The sequence below is a fragment of the Cololabis saira genome, chromosome 11 (assembly GCF_033807715.1).
Source record: "Cololabis saira isolate AMF1-May2022 chromosome 11, fColSai1.1, whole genome shotgun sequence".
In the NCBI taxonomy this organism is placed as follows: Eukaryota; Metazoa; Chordata; class Actinopteri; order Beloniformes; family Belonidae; genus Cololabis; species Cololabis saira.
The window spans coordinates 23,733,692-23,754,698 of NC_084597.1; the positions used below are offsets into that span (position 1 = coordinate 23,733,692).

The following is a 21,007-nucleotide window of genomic DNA, read 5'->3' on the forward strand; positions in this document are numbered from 1 at the left end:
AGATCTTTCACCTCATCCTCACTCTGTGTTTGACTGCAAAACATTTCAGCCGGAAATTGCGCTACTCCTGCATTTGTATAGATGTTTACCCCTAATGCCCAGCTTTGTAGTCCACTTTCTGCTTTTCCAAAGACCTTCATATTTGGCCAGGCCCAGAATCTTTGACCCTGTTCAGACTTCAATTGCACAATCCTCCAAACAAACAATACTTTCCGAGCAAAAAAACTCTGGGTCTGTTTAAAGGGGACCAAACAGGGCTGGTGTGAATGGATCCTAAGATCGCTAACAGTTTGATGACATCATTAAAAGGGCTTCAACTCATTATCAGCAAGTGAATTTTATTAAATGGTGTATAACAGTGGACAAAAAAGACCATTATGAAGATTTACCATGATCATGATTATCTGAAATAGTTGTAATGACGCAATTATTTTATTGGAAATTTTATTGACAGAGCAATTAAGTTTCCCGCTGTTAAAACCGCCTGTTCAAGTCTGAGAAATCTATTGATCGTTTGTAATCACGCTAGATATTTTGCTGTTTAAGTTAAATTTATTGTTATGGTTAGGTTACGCTAAAGGGAGACACTTTAAAAGACTTATTAAAGAGCTCTGGATTCTTATTAATATGGATAATATATTCAACTGAAAAAGTCCTGCTAGCATATAAAGAAGTATAGGTTTATCTGGAAATGTCTGTTGTTACCTGAGTGTTGATGTATATCTACTGTGCTGTGGTCTCTTATTAAGTGGGTTCAGTTTCCAGTTTGGTGTCTCTTTTGCCCATTGTTTTTCTTCTGTGCCTTCCTTCAAGACAGAGCAGTCCTTGTTTGATTGTTGAGTCAAAAACCAAACTGAGAAATTGGAAGGACTGTATGCTTGTCTGATATTGACTTTAATTGACATGATTTTTATTTCTTTTAAAGATAAATATATTGTAGGAAAAGGTTCCCCTGTTTTTGTTGCCATCACTTGTTAACACTTTTAACAGTTTTCCATAACATAGAAAAGGAATAGCCTGGTCAGCCAAATCAGTTTACTCTGTGAAAATTCTCTTATGAGATGGGTCTGGTACTTGGCTGTTTCCACCGGTACAGAACATACCGAACTAATCATTGGTCAGGTCACGGGCTTTACGTGATGACTCATTCAGGAGCGCCTAAAAGCTGCTGTTTAAAAACAACACAGATGGCTACAGAAATTATAATTACATCTTCGACAAACAAGCTTTTCCTCCAGAGACAACATTTACCGGCTGCTCCTACTGCCACTCCACTGGACAGTTCTTTGGTTGATACCAGTCTGGTTTTCGTCCTGCTTACACCACCTGTTTGGTTACGTGTCTATTCAATGGGAGTTCAGCGGCAGTATCCTTTGTATACGTTGCTATGACTCCGGAAATCAAAGTCGAGTCCAGAGGGATAATTTTCTGTTGTATTTGTAAAGTGAACTTGCTTTATGTAAACGTCAAACCAGACCCTTAATCCCAGTGATATCTTCTTTATTGACTTCTTGCTAATAAGCAACTAAATGTTAAAATAACAACACTTCTATTGTTAATTTAGTGACATTTTCAGGAGGGGGACAAATTATACAATGAGGAGAGATTGGTTCATCAATTGAATGTTTCATAAATAACTTTCCTAAAATGCCACGCCCCCCACGCCAGATCGGGGCCAAAAGTCTGAACCTGAAAAAAAAATTTGAAACTGAAAAAAAAAAGAAGTGAAACTGAAAAAAAAAAGATGTGAAACTGAAAAAAAAGACGTGAAACTGAAAAAAAAGATTTGAAACTGAAAAAAAAGATTTGAAACTGAAATAAAAAGATTTGAAACTGAAAAAAAGATCTGATACTGAAAAAAATAAAATTGAAACTGTAAAAAAGAATTTTCAGGTTCAAATTTTATTTTCAAATTAGCAAAACTTTTGGCCTTGATTTGGCTCCATAAGCACCTGGCTACCCCTGTCCTATGTTGTCATTTGTTGTCTCTTTTTTGTTCTCTTGGACGAGCTGTACTGGAACAAAGTTTGCTGTGTCAGGCAGCTAACTCAATGACAATAAAATTCATCTGTATCTGTATAAAAACAGATCTGAACTGTTAATCTGAACCTGTCCTTAGGGATAAAGTTGGAAAAGATAGCAGAAGAGATTTTGATTAGTTAGAGAAAAAAAAACAATTTATCGCTCTAAAAAGCATTTAAGCATTTGCTTAAAGTTTTTTAGGAGTGTATATTGCCACCAGATAGCCTGTAAACCCAGAGGGGTTCGTCGGTAATAGGAAGGCAATGCAAACAACAATGTACTACAGGACTGTCCCTCCATTTTGCACCAGAGAACCAACATATATGTCAGTTTGTGGATTTGTGCCGACCAATAGTATAATTGCAGCTTTGGCCACGAGAGTACTCCTCTAAAATTAGATCTAAGAAGTACGAATTTTCAAGCTCACATAAAAAGAGGTAACTACCGGTAGTTTGTTTGATAGATTTGAAAGAAACCCCCTCCTGTTTTCTTCTTCTGTTTTTTGAGTAATACGTCCCCATATTGAATGTAACAATAAAAACAAAAGCCAGAGTTAAACTATGACCTTGTCTCAGATATTTATATTGTATATTATATATGCAGTCTTTTAATGTCAAGTACCTTGGTATCCTTCTGTAAACTCTTTTTTTCAAAAGTTTTTTCTCCCATTGGTGTCATAGAATTGTCCAGTAATGGCGTGTCGGTTGGGTCAAATACCGATCTGTTGTACACCACTCGAATAACAAGAGAGCAGCCTCCGCCCTTTAACTGTGGGCAGTTGCTCAGAGTATTGATGTTGCTGAATCACTGCCGAACTGTTTGGCAGCTGTTCCTAGTGCCAAAATGGTCTACCAAGATTTTTCTTTTTTTCTTTTCTGGCCAGCGTCTGAGAGGAATTGTTTTCCACAGGTTTCATTAGTTATTAGAAGACATTTTGTCTGCAGCTGTATGCTGGCTAACTCTGAGTGGGAGTTGTAGTATTGGATCATTTCGACAATGTGGGTCGAGAAGCATCCACAGAAAGAAACTCATGGCTTTTGCAACGTGGGTGTGTGTTTTAACTGCTTTGTTATGGTCTTTTTGTGGTCTACAATTTGTAATCATGCAGATCTGCTGGATGAGGAGTAGCCAAAAACATTTTAAAGTACCAGCACACATAACTTTTTTTTTTTTTTTTTTTTTTTATTATTCTTAATTTTTCATGGTGGTTAACAATAGACCTCAATTTGTCTGAAGGCCCTTGTCGTAGGTTTAGAAAGAGATTTAATTGTTGTGTTAAAGTCTATTGTGGGAGGCAATAATAGCACCGATTATTGCTGCTAACTTGCATTCACCACTTACATTTTTATAATACAGTCTTAAATAAAGCATGTTTCATCTAAATGTTCCCTCAGAAAAGTAGTCAGGGATCCTAATCCATGTATGCCATTGCAAGGCTATTTACTCTCATTTACAGTTATGTTATTTCATACTGTAGTTCATTTTCGGCTATCTTTTGCGAGTGATTATAAACAAGTTGATCACTTCAGATCACTATTTGATTAATTAGTATTTACATAATTATTTATTTTTAGATTGCTTTGCTACTTAAGTCCATGCGCCTGAAGCTGGATAGAGTGAGGCCTTGTGTGGTCCTAAGAAGCTTTGACATTTCTGCTTCTGTTGTGGTGCTCCCTGTTCTCCTTCTGTTCACGCTGAGTCTCATTGTGCCTCCAAGTTGATGGTCTTTAACTCTGCGTCTGTGTGTGTGGACACATTTCGATGTTGGCGTGTGTCTGTGTGCTTTTTGTGTTGCTTTTATTCACCCCCTCCACTCTTCCAAAAAAAAAAAAGAAAAAACCCCACATTAATCCCTTGGGCCTAAAAAAGGAAATCCCTGCACTGCGTCCTGGCCTCCTCTTCCTGGGAGTACAGCAGTTGTTTTCTAACTCTCACAGTCTGTGTCTGCGGGTCCTCTTCAGTCAGATTAAAGCATGTGCCGTACCCTTCTCTGTAATACAGTAAACCAAGTTTTCTACCATAGCGTTTCAATATGTTAAGTACTATAGTGACAAAACGATCTGCTGTCGGTTTGGCATCAGAGCAAACTGCGGAATTACTCAGTTTAGGCTCAGCTTTCCCTGCAAGACGCACAAGCACACATGCAGGCACTGCTTGTCCATGTACACAATCATCTACTTTGCCCTTGACCTCCCACAGATCCTGAATGAAAAGGCTGAACTGGCTCCGTCCAAAGGCAACAAAACACACTTTGTAACATCTTTAAAACTCATGCATTTATTTAATCCAATAAAGGTAAAAAGAAGAAGTTTAAATGTTGTTATTTTATGGTGGGTGGTTTAATAGAATGTGCTAGGCTACTACTACAAATGATAATAATAATTTTACCCTGCAAATAAATGAATATTTCAGAGTTACAGCAGTCACATTTGTTATAAGATTGAAAGGAGAGTATTAAACTTTTGTTAGGTACCAAAAGGATATGAATCAAGGCATTTTTTGTTAGAACAGAATATGGGTTTGCAGCAAAATAGCATTTCATGTTCACGATTGGGACAGTTATCAAATCATCAAATTAAATAGCTATTTTAAGCCTCAACAAGACAAGACTCAACAATCCAGTTCCACTTAAATGATTGTGTGGATAGGCTCCCTGCAGCAAAAACAAGATCATTTTAACTTTTTTGGTGAACAAAAAAATGTAGAAAAAAGACTGCTTGTATAGTTGTCTCTGTTCAGTCGCTGCTTACTTGTAATAAGTTTGTACAAGTCTACTACTGAATTTTGTGTCATTACATGTAAAAGGAGGAGAGTTGATTGCCTCTTCTTTCACTTGTTGGAAGCGAAGGCCATGTAGTTTGTACTTACAGTTAGTTTCATAGATGCCTGTACAAATGGTCCTTTTTAGGCGTTTTTTTTGGTCGCAAACAAAATTAAAATGACAGTGGTTTGTCTGTAAGGACCCTATCCATATTAACACTCAAGTAGAAAGGCATTTTTTCCTTTTGTCCTAGATCTGATATTCCACTTTATTTTGACATAGCTCCTTCCCTCCCCTGTGCTAACATTGATTGCCATTTTACTACAGATACATCTTTCACTTTATCTCAAAACTGCTTTGATTCATGACATTTTGGTCATGTTAATGGTAAAAAGTTTGCACCTTTTGCAATCTAGCAGTAGACGTATGGTTGTTTTAACTCCAGAATGTCCCTTTAATTGTAAATGAAAGCTTTAAAACAAACTAAATAGATATGAGAAACAGTGACACTGTAAGGACGTTTGTTTAGCTTAATTATACTATTACAACATATCTGCTTTTTTTGGCTGCAGGTCATCTTCTGTCCCTCTACCTTCACTCACTGTAAAGCAGAAATGTGCAGCACTTCCCAGAAATCCCATGCAGGATATAGATGACTCAAGCTTGATCAAACCACACTGGGAGTTTTTTTTAATTTAATGTCTGACTTTTAGTTAGAACTAAAAATACAATTACACTACAGTTACAGTGGAGATTAATGTTGATGTCCTGTTTCCTCACTTTCATCTCAAAGCAGCTCCAGTAATTTCTTAGTCACAAGTGGCTTTTAGTTAAATACTCATCCAGCGGGTAAAGTGGTGCGCTGTTTCTCCAGATGTGGTGAGTTTATTGCATTAAAATTGACTGTCAGCGTCCATGAGTTGATAGGAGACCAAAAAAAAGATAGAAATTCTCCATATTGCTTTACTCACAAATCTGCCAAGATAGCTGCTGAGGGTAAATATTTCATGGAGTATTGAGATTGTATGTGAATGGGTTTATTTGATATATGAAAGGGGAGCAAAGTCGTTTGTTTTATCATTTTTACGACATAAAAGCTTCTGGGTTAAAACCCAGAGGACATCTATTGAATCTGCCTTGTAGACGTAATTTACGAGTGTTATTTAGCTTATTTTTTAGGTATTGTGCAACACATTGCAACAATCTTCGCACTTGTAGTTATCTGCATAGTTCTGATGACTTAAAGGTGACCTATTATGGCATTTAATGTATATTTTAAACAGGCCTTGAATGTCTTAAAAATAATCTAAAGCTTGTTTTTTCTACATGAATCAGAAATCCAGCTTGTGGGCCCTGTCACTAGTTTTACCGCTTCTAACCTCTTTTTCTGTGCTCCATTCTAAGGGAAGGGGGGGGTATGATAATGAGGCTCTGTGCTGATTGGCTCCCTGAATGACGTGTAGCAGGGGAGGAGAATAAACCTCGCTCCGCCAGAGCAGCCCGAGCCTGTAAATCAATCACAACACTGAATTTTCACAAATGGCAACTTTATTGTTAAAAAATAAAATATGAGTTGTATATAAATAACATTTATGCACTATTTCAGCCGGATCTGCCCGGCGGATGCTGAACGCTGGCCCCGGAGCCACGGCGGGCACCCAGCGTGGCTCCGGGGTGCATCGCCCGTTACCGGTGATCAAACTGACAGATTTCGCTGAAAATCTCAGAGGGTGAAACTGGTCCGACCTGGGACAGACCCCAGAAATCCCTGCTCCCAAAGCGGCCGGGAACCTGGACAATTTAGTCGGACGGACCGCGCTTTGGGAACCAGGAAGTAGGCTGGAGCAGCGCGCATCACCGCGGCTTTAACCGGGGAATCTGACCGGTTCCGACCGGCCGGGACCGCAGGAACCGGCCTGGACTGATAGCAGGGACTCCCGGGGACCGACCAGCGGAATTTCAGCCGGATCTGCCCGGCGGATGCTGCGCGACGGGCGCCGCAACCCCACGGCGGGCGCACAGATCCGCTCCGGGGCGCATCCTATGCGCATCGCCCGTTACCGGGGATCAAACCGACAGATTTGGCTAAAAATCTCGGAGGGTGAAGCTGGTCCGACCCTGGACGGACCCCCAAGGACCCAGCTCCCAAACCACCCGGGAACCTGGATGATTTAACCCGGATCCGCTCCGCCACGGCGCCGCGTCCGACTGGCTGAAGGAAGGACCGCTCCAGCAGCGGAGAGAGCTGGTTGTGGGCGTGGTTTCAGCAGCGGAGGCTGAACCTCTGGAAATCTGCTCCCGTCATTACGTAACGACGGGAGCAGATTTTAATCGGCTCAAAAAAAACCACGTGACACTGGGGGACTGTGTCCGGCGGGGGTCAGAGAGCTTGCAGAAATTCATGGTATTTTGTCTCCCCTGTGTTGGCAGGGTGAGGGGAGACCACTTTATATATGTTAAAACAAGAAAAAACGTGTTTTTCATAATAGGTCCCCTTTAAACCAACCTGTATGTGCCTGCAGGCTTACGAGGGCTGACTACTCTTCTTCTGGGTAGAGTTTAAAAACAGTTGCAGTTCATAAATTGACAAATGGCTCCTAAAGTGAGCCAATGTCAATTGACTTCCATGTTTAAAATCTCCAACTTGTCAGATGAAACAAACATATTTACTCCCTGGTACCAAAATGCTTTTGACCTGTATAGCTAGATTTTCACACTCACATTACCACATCATATAAGCACAACAGGTTGCTTATATGAAGTAATACATTTATGTATAATTAGGGGTGTGGCCTATGGACATAGCTAATGGCTAGTTGTCATCACTAGCACTAGACTTCTTAGTATAGCTTATGATCTGAGAATAAAGTTGTAGCAGGGCATATTCCTTCATATTTTAAAGAAACATTTTTTTGTTGTGCTGATAATTGTACTAACAGATGGCTTCATCTGGCTGTGGATTGGTCTGGAAGGATTCAAGGATAAAGCTGAGCTAAGCAGCAGACAGCCTGTGCTAACTTGGCATCGGCTAAATGCAGCTGTCATTTCTGATGCAGTGGATGCCTGCTTGGAACTGCAATTGATAATCCTGCGGCCCACGACCCTATGCTGGTAGGCTTGCTGGTGTTTCATGCGACAGGTCTCACCCCTGTGAGCGCCAGGCTGAGTACCAGCACAACTCTGCTAGTTCCCATTTAAGCACTAGCGGTACTTGTTCTGGGTGTTGTTTTGGGTAGCGATACTTGAGATGAGGATGTCTGGTCAGATTTATTCAGAACATCATCCTGAAGTGTGCAGACGACACAGCCGTGATAGGACACATCTCCGGCGGGGACAAAGCAGCCTACAGGAGGGAGGTGGCCACTTTGGTGACATGGTGTGAAGAGAACAACCTCGCCCTCAAACACGGACAAGACCAAGGAGGGGATAGTGGACATGAAGAAGGAGAGAAGGCTCATCAGTCACTGCTAAGACAGGGAAAGGAAGTGGAGAGAGTGAGAAGCTTTAAATATCTGGGGTCCACATCAGCGAGGAACTCACTTGGACACTGACTACACACAGCTGGTGAAGAAAGCTCAGCTGGGCCTGTACATCCTGAGAGGCTGAGGAAGTTTGGCATGTCACCAAAGATCCAGCAACTTCTACAGCTGTGTTGTTGAGTCCATGTTGTTGAGCCCATCCTGACCAGCTGCAAACGCCTGCAGAGAGTGGTGAAGTCTCCGTCTAAGATCACCGGGACTCCCCTGCCTTTTCTTCGGAGCATCTATCAGCACGGAATCCACAGGAACCCCCCCATAACATAAAGTTATGTATATACAGTGGGGAGAACAAGAATTTGATACACTGCCGATTTTGCAGGTTTTCCCACTTGAAAAGCATGTAGAAGTCTGTAATTTTTATCATAGGTACTCTTCAACTGTGAGTGATGGAATCTAAAAAAAAAATCCAGAAAATCACATTGTATGATTTTTAAGTAATTAATTTGCATTTTATTGCATGACATAAGTATTTGATACATCAGAAAAACAGAACTCAATATTTGGTACAGAAACCTTTGTTTGCAATTACAGAGATCAGACGTTTCCTGTAGTTCTTGACCAGGTTTGCACACACTGCAGCAGGGATTTTGGCCCACTCCTCCATACAGATCTTCTCCAGATCCTTCAGGTTTCGGGGCTGTCGCTGGGCAATACGGACTTTCAGCTCCCTCCAAAGATTTTCTATTGGGTTCAGATCTCTGTAATTGCAAACAAAGGTTTCTGTACCAAATATTGAGTTCTGTTTTTCTGATGTATCAAATACTTATGTCATGCAATAAAATGCAAATTAATTACTTAAAAATCTTACAATGTTATTTTCTGGATTTTTTTTTTAGATTCTGTCACTCACAGTTGAAGAGTAGCTATGACTACAGACTTCTACATGCTTTTCAAGTGGGAAAACCTGCAAAATCGGCAGTGTATCAAATACTTGTTCTCCCCACTGTAACTTTACTTTACTTGTTCATATTCCCTTTTTTCCCTTTTTTGTTGCATGCTATGTCCACTTAAAATAACAGGATCATATATTAGCTTAAAGGGGACCTATTATGAAAAACAGGTTTTCTCTTGCTTTAACATATATAAAGTGGTCTCCCCTCAGCCTGCCAACTCAGAGAAGGAGGAAAGCAACCAAATTCTGCAGTGTCTGTACAGCCGCCCGGATGAGCCATCCAGTGTGATGTGGCTTCCACGAGCCGTTCAGATTCTGCTCCCTTTTGTTACGTAACCAAAATGCGATTTACAAAGGTTGTCTTCCGATGCGTGAAACCACGCCCACAACTAACTCCACCGGCCAGAGCTTCCGCCATTTTTTCGTAGCGGTGTATCGCGTCATTCAGGCAGCCAATCAGCACAGTACCTCATTATCATAGCCTCCCCGCCCACCCAGAATCCCACATAGATAATGAGGTTAGAGACTGGGATGATAAAGACATGGTTTAGAGGCTGAATTTCTAATTTGTTTAGCAAAAACAATCAAAAGCTTATTTTTAAGACATTCAAGGCCTGTTTAAAATAGGTATTAGATGCCATAATAGGTCCCCTTTAAGCTAAGCCAGGCAAGCTAAAATGGTTAACTGACATGATGTGGTCGAGTGTCAGCCAGATTCCAGGCTTGTTTGTTCCGACATTCGCAACATGGTGCACTACAGTATGAGGGGAAAAAAAGGCTTGAGAAGCACTCTTCAGAACACTTGTGGTTGATGTCACAGAGGGGGTTTCCAGGCCTCCTCCTTCATATCCATGCTTATCATTTCAGTTTTTTTTCCAAGGTGTTGTCCAACATATTTATATTATCCGTGGATATCTGTCTGCTTTTACAGGAAATGCTATTCTGAATGTGTCTTTTATATTGGGTAATTTTGCACTGCTCTCTTTTGTTCCCATTAGGATATGATTGATAATTGCCCTTGGACAGCTCAGCTGTTTCACTGGCTGCACTTAATGTAGTTACCATTGCAGCATCATTCATACTTGGTAAAGAATGCGTGACATTAACACCACTTTGATGAAACTTAGTGAGAAGGGTTGAATGGTAGTTTAACAGTAAACATGAATGTGAAAATAAGTAATGGTCAAGAGCAATCATGATGGTAATCTTCTCCTCTCCTTTCTCTTCCAGCTATCCAGAGAATGGCGTGGTGGAGATGCGACCGATACATGTACGACCACGTGCCAGGACCTTGTTGCGGTGGGACCAGCTCCAGGTGGGCATGCATGTGATGGTCAACTACAACTTGGAGACGCCAGATGAGAGGGGCTTCTGGTTCGATGGAGAGATTGTGACGCATACTCAAACTTCCCGCACCAATAAGGAACTCCGAGTCAACATCCTTCTCGGGTGATGATCTTCCTTCCTAATTGAATTCGATAGAAAAGAGAGATTGTTTTTTTTATTTAAAAAAAGTATAGAAAGTAGATTTAATTTATTTATTTTTAGCTGTGACTGTGTATTTCAGCTGGTTGAATCTCACACTGTGATCTGTTACTGCATGTCTCCCCCTGCTCTCTCTCCACTCTCCTCCTTGAATACTGTCAAAAATAAATGCTGTTAAGAGTCCAAAAAATCCTTTAAAAAAAACAAACAAACTGAGAAACTGTCCTTTAATTTCTCTCCCTCTTTTACTTTCTTCCCCTGTAGAGGTCCTGGAGATTTAATCGGAGATTGCAAAATTCAGTTCCTAGATGAAATCTACCAGGTGGAGAAACAAGGAGCTCGTCCGCTCTCAAGTGCAGATGGACAGTTTAAACGTATGTTTCTGACGTCGCACTGATTTGTGGCAGTACCACAGTATCTTTCCGTTTTCACATACAAATGCATGTTTGTTACTCCAGGGAAGAGCGGGCCAGAGTGTAAGCACTGCAAGGCCGACCCTGATGTGGAGTGTCGATTCTGCTCCTGCTGTGTGTGTGGTGGAAAGCAGGATGCTCACATGCAGCTGCTATGTGATGAGTGCAACATGGCGTTCCATATCTATTGCCTCAACCCTCCACTGAACACCATCCCGGATGACGAGGACTGGTGAGAGATAGTGTAACTCAGTAGTTGGCTACAAAAGTCTCCACTGCACAATCACACAGCACTGATTAGTGAGACTCAATGTGCACTGAAGGGTATTTACAGATAACGTAGCATTCGTAGATCTGACTCAATTAAATTGTTCCGTGAACACACTGAAATGGATGTAATCATACATCACATCAAGGGTGCAGTGTGTAAGAGTACACAACCTGAAATCCATAACATGTGAAAATGATTTTGGAGTCCCACAAGGATTGGTCTTAGGGCCACTGCTATTTAGTTTATACATCGACGATTTGCCAAGTGTCTGTCTACCAATTGTAATCTGCCAAATGTATGCTGACAATGGTGTTTTATATGTACATATATGTATATTAGGGGTGTAACGGTATTTGTATTCGTCCCGTCCCGTCACGGTACGGGCGTCACGGTTCGGTGCACGCAGTCATACGGCGAATACGTCTGACTGAGTTAAAAAAAAAAAAAATCAATCATCGGTTTTTTTTTCCCTTATAAATATCAACAGTCACGTTCCATTACAGACCTAAATGTGTGCTAGTCTGTGCATATCAATAAATATATGTGCAATTCATATATCATCATAAATTGTAGGCTATAATAACGATAAAATGTTCTTATTCTTAATTTACAACTGTCCTGAACGCATCAGGGCCGCGAGCCAACGCGGATTGGGTGTAAAGCCTGATTTATGGTTCTGCGTTAAAACGACGCAGAGCATACGCCGTAGGGTACGGCGCAGTCTACGGCGAGGTTATGCAGCGACGCGCAACCTTCGCCGTAGGTGCTGCGTTGGTGTAACGCGGTACCATAAATCAGCCTTAACAGTCACAGCAAATTTGCCGTGAAGGAGATTAGCGCTAAAGTTTAAAAGAGGACTAAATTTGTACAAAGTTTTGAATGTTACCCCGTTTTCCACGTTACCTGGATTATTTTGGGTTATGGAAGAGTCAACTACCATTGGTGAGTCAGTGTAACCTTCTTAAATAATTTCTTAACAGAATGTTGTGGTAGCTTTGACCACCTGCCTATTTGAATGAGCTTTGTGTTGTTGTCAACGAGACCGCCGAGTCTATTCTCTGTTATAGAGCTCAGAAATTATGTTATAGACCGCTGTGTCTATATCTATCTAAATAGATTGTGTAATTTTAGACCAGTTATGGTTTTTTTTTTATTTAAATTGTATCAAAGATGGAACTGAGTCAGTCTGTGACTATCTGAGTTTTCAGCGCCATGTGATTGACAGCTCGTCTTATACATTTGGGACTTTTTGTATTTTTTTTACGTTGTACCGAACCCGTACCGAACCGTGACCCCTAAACCGAGGTACGTACCGAACCGTGACTTGTGTGTACCGTGACACCCCTAATGTATATGAATGTTTTTATTTTTGTTTTTTTCCTATATTGTGTGCAGGAAAATCCGGTTGAAGTAGTTCACAGTTGAAATACTTTGGTCTGATTTTTGGCTAATAACTCGACATCAAGAATCATGTTGAAAATATTGTCAACATAATTACATTTAATATAACTGATTTTTATTTATAAGGGGCTGTCAACCTGTCCAAGGGACAAAAGATGAATATTTAGCCTATGGCTTTAAATTCCCCTAATTCTTATCAATATATGCCAATATATGTTGTCCCTGTATTAAATAAATAAACTCAAACATCAAGGTTAAAATTAATAACATTTTAAAATGACATAATACATTCACATGTTGTAGTTTATCCAACCTCTGCTTGTCTGACAAAAAAAATAACTGTCAAAGAAAAATAAATGGCAATACTTAACTCCATTACCATGTGCGGTATACTCAGTATAAATATTCAGCATTTTTTACTTGACTGTCAGAATATGCTGATGTAAACCAGTGGAAAAATCTAAGTCAGTGAACAGGAAACTACATCCTTTTGTTTTGCCAGGTACTGTCCAACCTGTAAAAATGACACCAGTGAAGTTGTCAAGGCCGGCGAGAAGCTCAAGGCCAGCAAGAAGAAAGCGAAAATGCCTTCTGCTACAACTGAGAGTCAGAGGGACTGGGGAAAGGTGAGACCAGAGGACAAGACTGAATGTATGTTGCATGTACAGTGGGGCAAAAAAGTATTTAGTCAGACACCAGTTGTGCAATTCTCCCGCTTAAAAAGATGAGAGAGGCCTGTAATTTTCATCACAGGTATATCTCAAGTATGAGAGACAAAATTTAAAAAAAAAAATCCAGAAAATCACATTGTCTGGTTTTTAAAGAATGTATTTGCAAATCATAGTGGAAAATAAATATTTGGTCAATAACAAAAGTTAATTTCAATACTTTGTTATATACCCTTTGTTGGCAATGACAGGGGTCAAACGTTTTCTGTAAATCTTCACCAGGTTTTCACACACTGTTGCTGGTATTTTGGTATGTTCCTCCGTGCAGATCTCCTCTAGAGCAGTGATGTTTTGGGGTGAGATCTTGCGTGGAGCCCCAGATCGAGGGAGATCAGTGGTCTTGTATGTCTTCCATTTTCGAATAATTGCTCCCACAGTTTATTTCTTCACACCAAGCTGCTTACCTATTGCAGATTCAGTCTTCCCAGCCTGGTGCAGGTCTACAATTTTGTTTCTCACATCCTTTGACAGCTCTTTGGTCTTGGCCATACTGGAGTTTGGAGTCTGACTGTTTGAGGTTGTGGACACGTCTTTTATACTGATAACGAGGTAAAACAGGTGCCATTAATACAGGTAACGAGTGGAGGACGGAGGAGCCTCTTAAAGAAGAAGTTACAGTTCTGTGAAAGCCAGAAATCTTGCTTGTTTGTCGGTGACCAAATTCTTATTTTACCCAGGAATTTACCAATTAATTCAGTAAAAATCCTACAATGTGATTTCCTGGATTCGTTCCCCCCATTCAGTCTCTCATAGTTGAAGTACCTATGATGAAAATTACAGGCATCTCTCTTCTTTTTAAGTGGGAGAACTTGCACAATTGGTGGTTGACTAAATACTTTTTTGCCCCGCTGTATCAACAATAACAGGGGGACTGACAACTGCTCTGTATTTTTTTTTGTTTTTAACTGGAAATACATTCAGGTTTAAGTGGCTGATCACTCACTCACATTTATATTTCCATCAGTCAGGTTAACACAGTTGCACTTGTAGTTGGTGATCTTTTGGAATTGAATTCAGCCTTACAACATTTTATTTGTAAAGCCTATGTAGACAAGCTCTGCTTTCCATTAATTACTCAAATCACTTATTTGCACAGAAATAGATTGGTCTATTTCTTTTCTTTGAATGTCCTGGAAGACATTTCACCTTTTCTGTGAAAGTTTTATTCACTTCCAAATGACTAGTGGGGGGAGCCACTTCTTATGCTGTTTTATGGACATTGTCACCTTGTGAATGTCAGAACTGAAGGAAGTCTTTAAGATGAAGTGACTTTTTATTGTTTTATATCATGTGGACAATGTTGGCAGCCTTTGGCAGGGAAAACCATGTACCCTGTGTCGGGAATCAAATTAGCCCTCTACAGTCTTTTTTGACTACTATTTTATCTCTATATTTCCTCTTAAAAAGTTTACCTTGCCTTGTGCAGTTTCATTTTTTTCTGCACAACCGCACACGTGAATTTACAGTTTTTAAAATGTTGATGTACTGTATTGACACATTGGACCTAAAATCAGACAAAAACATACAATCCTAAAATGAAAAACTGATTTTCTTTCCTACTGTGAAATCAACAAACATGTTTTTTTAACGATCCACTTTTATAATTTGAATTATAATATAAATTGTAAATGTACAAATTTAACCTACAACAAAATTATATACACTTTCTACATTAAAATGCTGACAATGCCTCAATAAAATAAAAAATAAATATAAAAAAAAAAACACGAGTCCTCAGCAACTAATTGCACTGTCATATACTTTTTGATTGGTTGATTTGTTTTCTTCTCTCCTGCCAATAAGAAAGTCGGTGTCATGTTTAGTTCAGTTTCTTGAGTGGACTGTTTTCACTGTTTCTTCCTGCACTGAACATAATGACAATATCCAGAAAAAAGAACTGTGTAAATTATTTATCATAACTCTGGTTTACTTTGCCTATCAACACAATTTAAAAAGAGGTATACCGTTTTGACATATTTACTTTTGACTTTTGACAAGTTGAAAGGTAGCGCTGCTACATCATCATAATTTGGTCATGTGATTCCACTTTGGTAAATGCTAAATGGCTTACACTTATATAGCGCTTTCCAGCTGTACTCCTACAGCCCCAAAGTGCTTTACACTGTAGACCAAGGATATTCAATTGGCGGCCCGCGGGCCACATGCGGCCCGCCAGGAGCTTTTATGTGGCCCCTGGTCATATTTCAAAAAAGGGGGTGTTTGTTGAAATTTTTTTTTTAATAATAGTGATGCACCGAATGTTCGGCCGAAAATAGCAAAAAAAACACTTTCGGTGTTCGGTGGAATAAGTGGGGAAAAACATGACATGCCAGGAATGCGTTCACACAAGGTGCGATTTTTATTTGTAATGTGTGCAGAGAATGCATATCGCATTTAAGTTTAAGATGCTTGGTAGGTCAATATCAATTGCATTAAGTTTGCACAATGCATGGTTTCAAAATTAACTTGCATTCAAAATAATATTTCTTTATCTGAATATTATATTTAACATTCACAATTACTAAATCTGGAGACAATTAATACATAATTCATATGTAAACTAGATATATTCAAATGTATAATACAAATGTATTATATTTACATAAGTCTTCGTCTTTGAGTGCAAAATACATTTTGAAAACCCCCACATTTTCAAATTGTGCGGCCCTCTCCATACAGTCATTTTGCAGATGTGGCCCCCGGCCGAATCTAGTTGAATACCCTGCTGTAGACATTCACACGTACACATTCACACACCGGTTGTCGGCGGAGCTGCTATACAACAGCGCTGGCCTGACAACCGGGGGATTCAGTGTCTTGCCCAAGGACACTTTGGTGGACACAGGAGGAACTAGGGTTCGAACCACTGACCATCAGGTTCATGGGCGAACGCTCTACCAACTTCCCCACTCCACCACTTTAGAGGGTGACAGACTGAAACCACTGATGTTGCATGTCTCATCTCAGAGAAGGGATCAGGTGTTTTCTTTAACGGTAGGGTAAGGGGATTTCTGGATGACATCAATATCTATTTGAAACAACAGAACTAGCAGATGATAAAAAGTTATATATTCACTGAATGTGAAAAAAAAACTTCTTCATTAGAAATCACGTAGAATCCCTTACCCTACCTTTAAGAACTCTTCATAAGCTTGTAAAAGTTAAACAATACCCTGTTTGTAAAATACAAACAGAAGCTGATTTATTTAAATGAAAACTGCTGTAAGATAATAGTAGTTAGAGCCTTCACTAATCTATAGTTGTTTTTGCAAACTCTTGACACCAGAAATGTGCCCAAAGCAGTCGTTAACTCTTTTCTCCTTCTCAACAAAGAGTTTGAGCAAAAATGTGTTTCAGTCAAAACATTTCCAGGGCACATCACGGCTCACTCTCAACTCTCACTCTCAAATTAGATGATATCAGTTTTTGATGCCATTCACAACTATCTGACCCCAAATCAAGTACATGAGGTTCTTCCTTAAAATTATGAACCCCTTATAAAGTTCCAACTTTCTCCAATTGACGGCATCAGAGGGCACAAACCATAAAATTGCATTCCGAGTGTTTACTTGGCAAAAGCCTAAACTGTATCATTTGGGTTACTGAGGCAGAAAATGCGACGATGAAGCATTTGTCATGCATTTCAATTTGTGTATTTTTTTTAAAAACGGCATCTGTTTAAAGTATAAATATTTAGCTAAAATCTCCTCAGACCTTTTTTTTTTTTTTGGTCATGGCAATAGTTTTGAGAAATTACGTGGCTTGTTTTCATCCAGGCTGGGCTGTCTCCCCGACGCTCTGCTCCATGGTGTAATGTGAACAATGCCATTAAGCCCGACTTAGCCACTTTCCTGGAACGTCCAATGGAAAATAACTCCTTTCTTTACCAGAGCGCTCCCTTTCTCTATGGACTAATTGAAAACAGTCTGGCTTGTGCGCTTGGGCACGTTTAACTGCTGAGAGATACACAGTCTTCATACTTCACATTAGCATTATAACAGTTTTATAACCGTTAAAATGAAATGCTTTTCTTGACTTAATCATTATTGTGTTCAATTTAAATGTTGCGCCTATCATTTAAATGAGATGCCATTCTTCCTGGAGGTATATTTTAATTTCTCCACTTAAAGTTTGTTTCATTTGATATACTCATGATTAATGAACTAAGTAAATGGAATATAAACATTTCTGAGCCCATTTCTGCCCTTGAATGTTTTTACAGTGATAAAAGGCTTTCTTTAATGTAATTGCAGGGCATGGCCTGTGTGGGGCGCACTAAAGAATGCACAATTGTTCCTTCGAACCACTATGGACCTATTCCTGGTGTTCCTGTTGGAACCACTTGGAAATTCAGAGTACAGGTTGGTTCCTTATTACAGTGCAGTACAAAAGTAATCAAGTACACAGTAATTATAAAAACTGAGAGAGGTCTAAGCTGTTTTTATTGTCTAATTCCACACTTCTGTCTGTCTCTGTGCTTTCGTTCTCTCAGGTAAGCGAGGCAGGTGTTCACAGGCCACACGTGGGCGGCATCCATGGGCGCAGCAACGACGGCTCTTATTCCCTGGTGTTGGCCGGGGGCTTTGAGGATGAAGTGGTGGGTTTCTTTTTTTGTTGTTTCATTCTCATTGCTCTTCAGCTGAGGTACGTGTGAGGCCCAGGAGTTCTACACTTTGCTGATCTTTGTGTTATGGTGAATGCCATTGGTAGGACCGGGGAGATGAGTTCACCTACACAGGCAGTGGTGGTCGTGACCTCTCAGGAAACAAACGAATTGGAGAACACTGTTTTGACCAAACCCTGACTCACATGAATCGGTAAAACACCTAAAGATGATCATAAGTGTGCATAAAATGTTGTAATGAACACCGAGATGACCCACGTGGATGATTTCACACATATCACTGAGTTCTGACTTTACTCCTCACCCCCTCAGAGCACTGGCCCTAAACTGCGATGCACCACTGAACGACAAAGATGGAGCAGAGTCCAGGAACTGGCGGGCAGGAAAACCAGTGAGAGTGGTGCGCAGCTCCAAAGGTCGACGTATCAGCAAATATGCTCCAGAGGAAGGAAACCGCTACGACGGTATTTACAAGGTATGGGCAAGAGAAACAACAACTGCTAATATGGATTTACAATAGACTAATAATGTGAGTAGCATTAAAGAAGCAGCGCAAACATAACATAAAGCTCTGGACATAAAATAAAAAGGACCAAGTACAGGTGCAAGTCAGGACCTCTAAAATATAAGTTAAACTTTAAAAGGTTTTTACACACCCTTAATACACCCTTGGACTTGTGGATTCACAAAAAACTAACAGCTGCTGCAAGATTAAAACACATGCATAAACACTGGCCAAAAGGTTTTGCCAATGAAGGCACTAACCATAGATATGGTTAGGTTTTTACACATAAAAAGTAGATTTTTTTTACATTTTACCTAATTTATATTACCACTACTTACAATAAAATGAATCCTTGCATAATTTATAGTAAATAATTTGGGACAAATCAAGTTCAATATAATTGATTTCATACACTATCAACACAAAAAAGAAAGTCATACTGTAGATTTAACTAAGCTAATAGATCATAGTTTAGTTTGCATCAAGCAAATAAAACGAGTAAGGAACTACTACTTGAACTACTAAAATTGGATTAAGAGCTCTCTGATGACGGGGGGGCACGGTGGCGCAGCTGGTAGTGCAACCGTCTCACAGCAAGAAGGTCCTGGGGACGCTGTGGGCGTAGAAGTGCGTGTTAGTTCCCCCACGACTTCAGCGCCCACGCCCTGGGTGGGGTTGGCGAAAGGGCCTTTCTGTGTGGAGTTTGCATGTTCTCCCCGTGTTCCCTTGTTCCCTAATGTGAGTTACCCTCACAGAAACATGCACACAGTCCTGGGTGGGAGGATCTGGCCGGAATAACATGATCCTTCCACGGGCTACGTCCGGCCGGAGAAGCCTCACCCTGTCTGGTGAAAAGAAGCGGCCTGCTCACTCCTCAGGCAAGAAGGAGACCTGAGCTCAGTGCAGGGCCTCCCGGGGTTGGTAGAGGGAGCAATGCTGTCACTGAGGTAGAGCAAAAATCAGGGGGAAAGAAAATTTGAAACAAAAATGCGTTATTTAAACCTGGAGGTAGTGATCAATCATGTTAGGGGATGAAATAGTGGTAAGAAAACCTCTGGAATCATTGTGATTGGAGATCACTTGAATATTTGGTAAAACCTAATTGAGTCAAATCTACTGCAGTCGTTAATGATGGAAGCATGGCAACTCCACTGCACCAGATAACTACCACACCAGGGCACCGTATATCGTATAAACCCTGCAGGCTGGAAAGATGGAAAGCAAGCAGGATATTCAGAGACAGCATACACTCCTGCTTGAACCACTGCCGTTCAACAGACTGTTCAGGACACTAAAAGGAAAAGAGAACTAAAAAAACTGAAGACGAAGGAATAATTCATGTCCCAGAACCTCCATCACAGCGCATCAAATCAGCACTCATTTAACACAAACTCTCACACACACTCAACAGAGTCCACGGCATGCACTTCCACTACGCAACACTAAAGGATCTGTGTAGCTGCAGACATTAGTTACTTAGCAACATTTTATTGTTTAAGACATATTTCTGCTTGGACTTATGAAGGCCTGCTGAGTTCCTTGTCATTTTTAATCTACCTTTACAAAGAGGCATAGTTTATATATATAATATTATTATATCAATTTCACAGAATATATATTTAAAACTGCTTTGCAGATTGATTGATTTACTTCACTTCACTTTACTTCATTATTTCCTTTTTAAAAGAATAGCAGAGCATAATTTTGTTGTATTTTCATTATGTATAATGAGACTAAACTCCATTCTCATTCATTCTGATTCAGTAAGAATATTTCCACTCATAAAATGTGAAGAGAACTCAAGGTTTCTGGACTGAAGAGCTGTGTAGCCTGAAGAAAAAAATAGGGGGAGGGGAAAAAAAAACATAATTTTTTGCCAAGGTGCATGAAGACTGGACTTTGGAGCAAAAGAAAAAGGTCATGTGGTCTGGTGAGTCCAGATTTATCTTGTTCCTGAGTGATGGTCACATCAGGGTAAGAAGAGCAGCTGGCAAAGTAATGCACCCATCATGCCAAGTGCTTATTATGTAAACCCTGGATCCCGCAGGGCATGGAAGTGCTACGAAAATGGCTGTACCATGCCAACTGCTGTGAATTGTTGCTTTTCTAAAAGCGCCCCAGAAGTGACCATTCACTCCGTCTACTAAAGATACGTGCCAAATCTATGTTGATGCCCAGCCGTGTCAACTTACACACAGCAGATTGAGCCAGACTCAACAGTGTCATGGAGAGTCCGGTCAATTTTCAAGTTAAAACACCACAGGCCAACACTGACTCATCCCTCGATATCATGTTATTATGTTTGTCAACACAAGCCAGGCGTAAAACAATTTAGAGGGTTTCAGAAGAGCTTTCAACCACGTGTG

The 21,007-nt window shown here is 40.2% G+C and overlaps 1 protein-coding gene across 1 annotated transcript in view; it reads left to right on the plus strand.

Moving 5' to 3' along the window:
- LOC133455179 (E3 ubiquitin-protein ligase UHRF2-like) overlaps nucleotides 1–21,007 on the plus strand; it is a 54,641-nt gene that overhangs the window by 22,354 nt on the left and 11,280 nt on the right. The window contains exons 4-11 of the mRNA XM_061734094.1: nucleotides 10,445–10,663; nucleotides 10,964–11,073; nucleotides 11,158–11,344; nucleotides 13,287–13,410; nucleotides 17,766–17,873; nucleotides 18,005–18,109; nucleotides 18,223–18,329; nucleotides 18,449–18,611. Of these exons, the coding sequence (XP_061590078.1) occupies nucleotides 10,445–10,663; nucleotides 10,964–11,073; nucleotides 11,158–11,344; nucleotides 13,287–13,410; nucleotides 17,766–17,873; nucleotides 18,005–18,109; nucleotides 18,223–18,329; nucleotides 18,449–18,611 (1,123 nt within the window). The remainder of the gene's footprint in view (nucleotides 1–10,444; nucleotides 10,664–10,963; nucleotides 11,074–11,157; nucleotides 11,345–13,286; nucleotides 13,411–17,765; nucleotides 17,874–18,004; nucleotides 18,110–18,222; nucleotides 18,330–18,448; nucleotides 18,612–21,007) is intronic.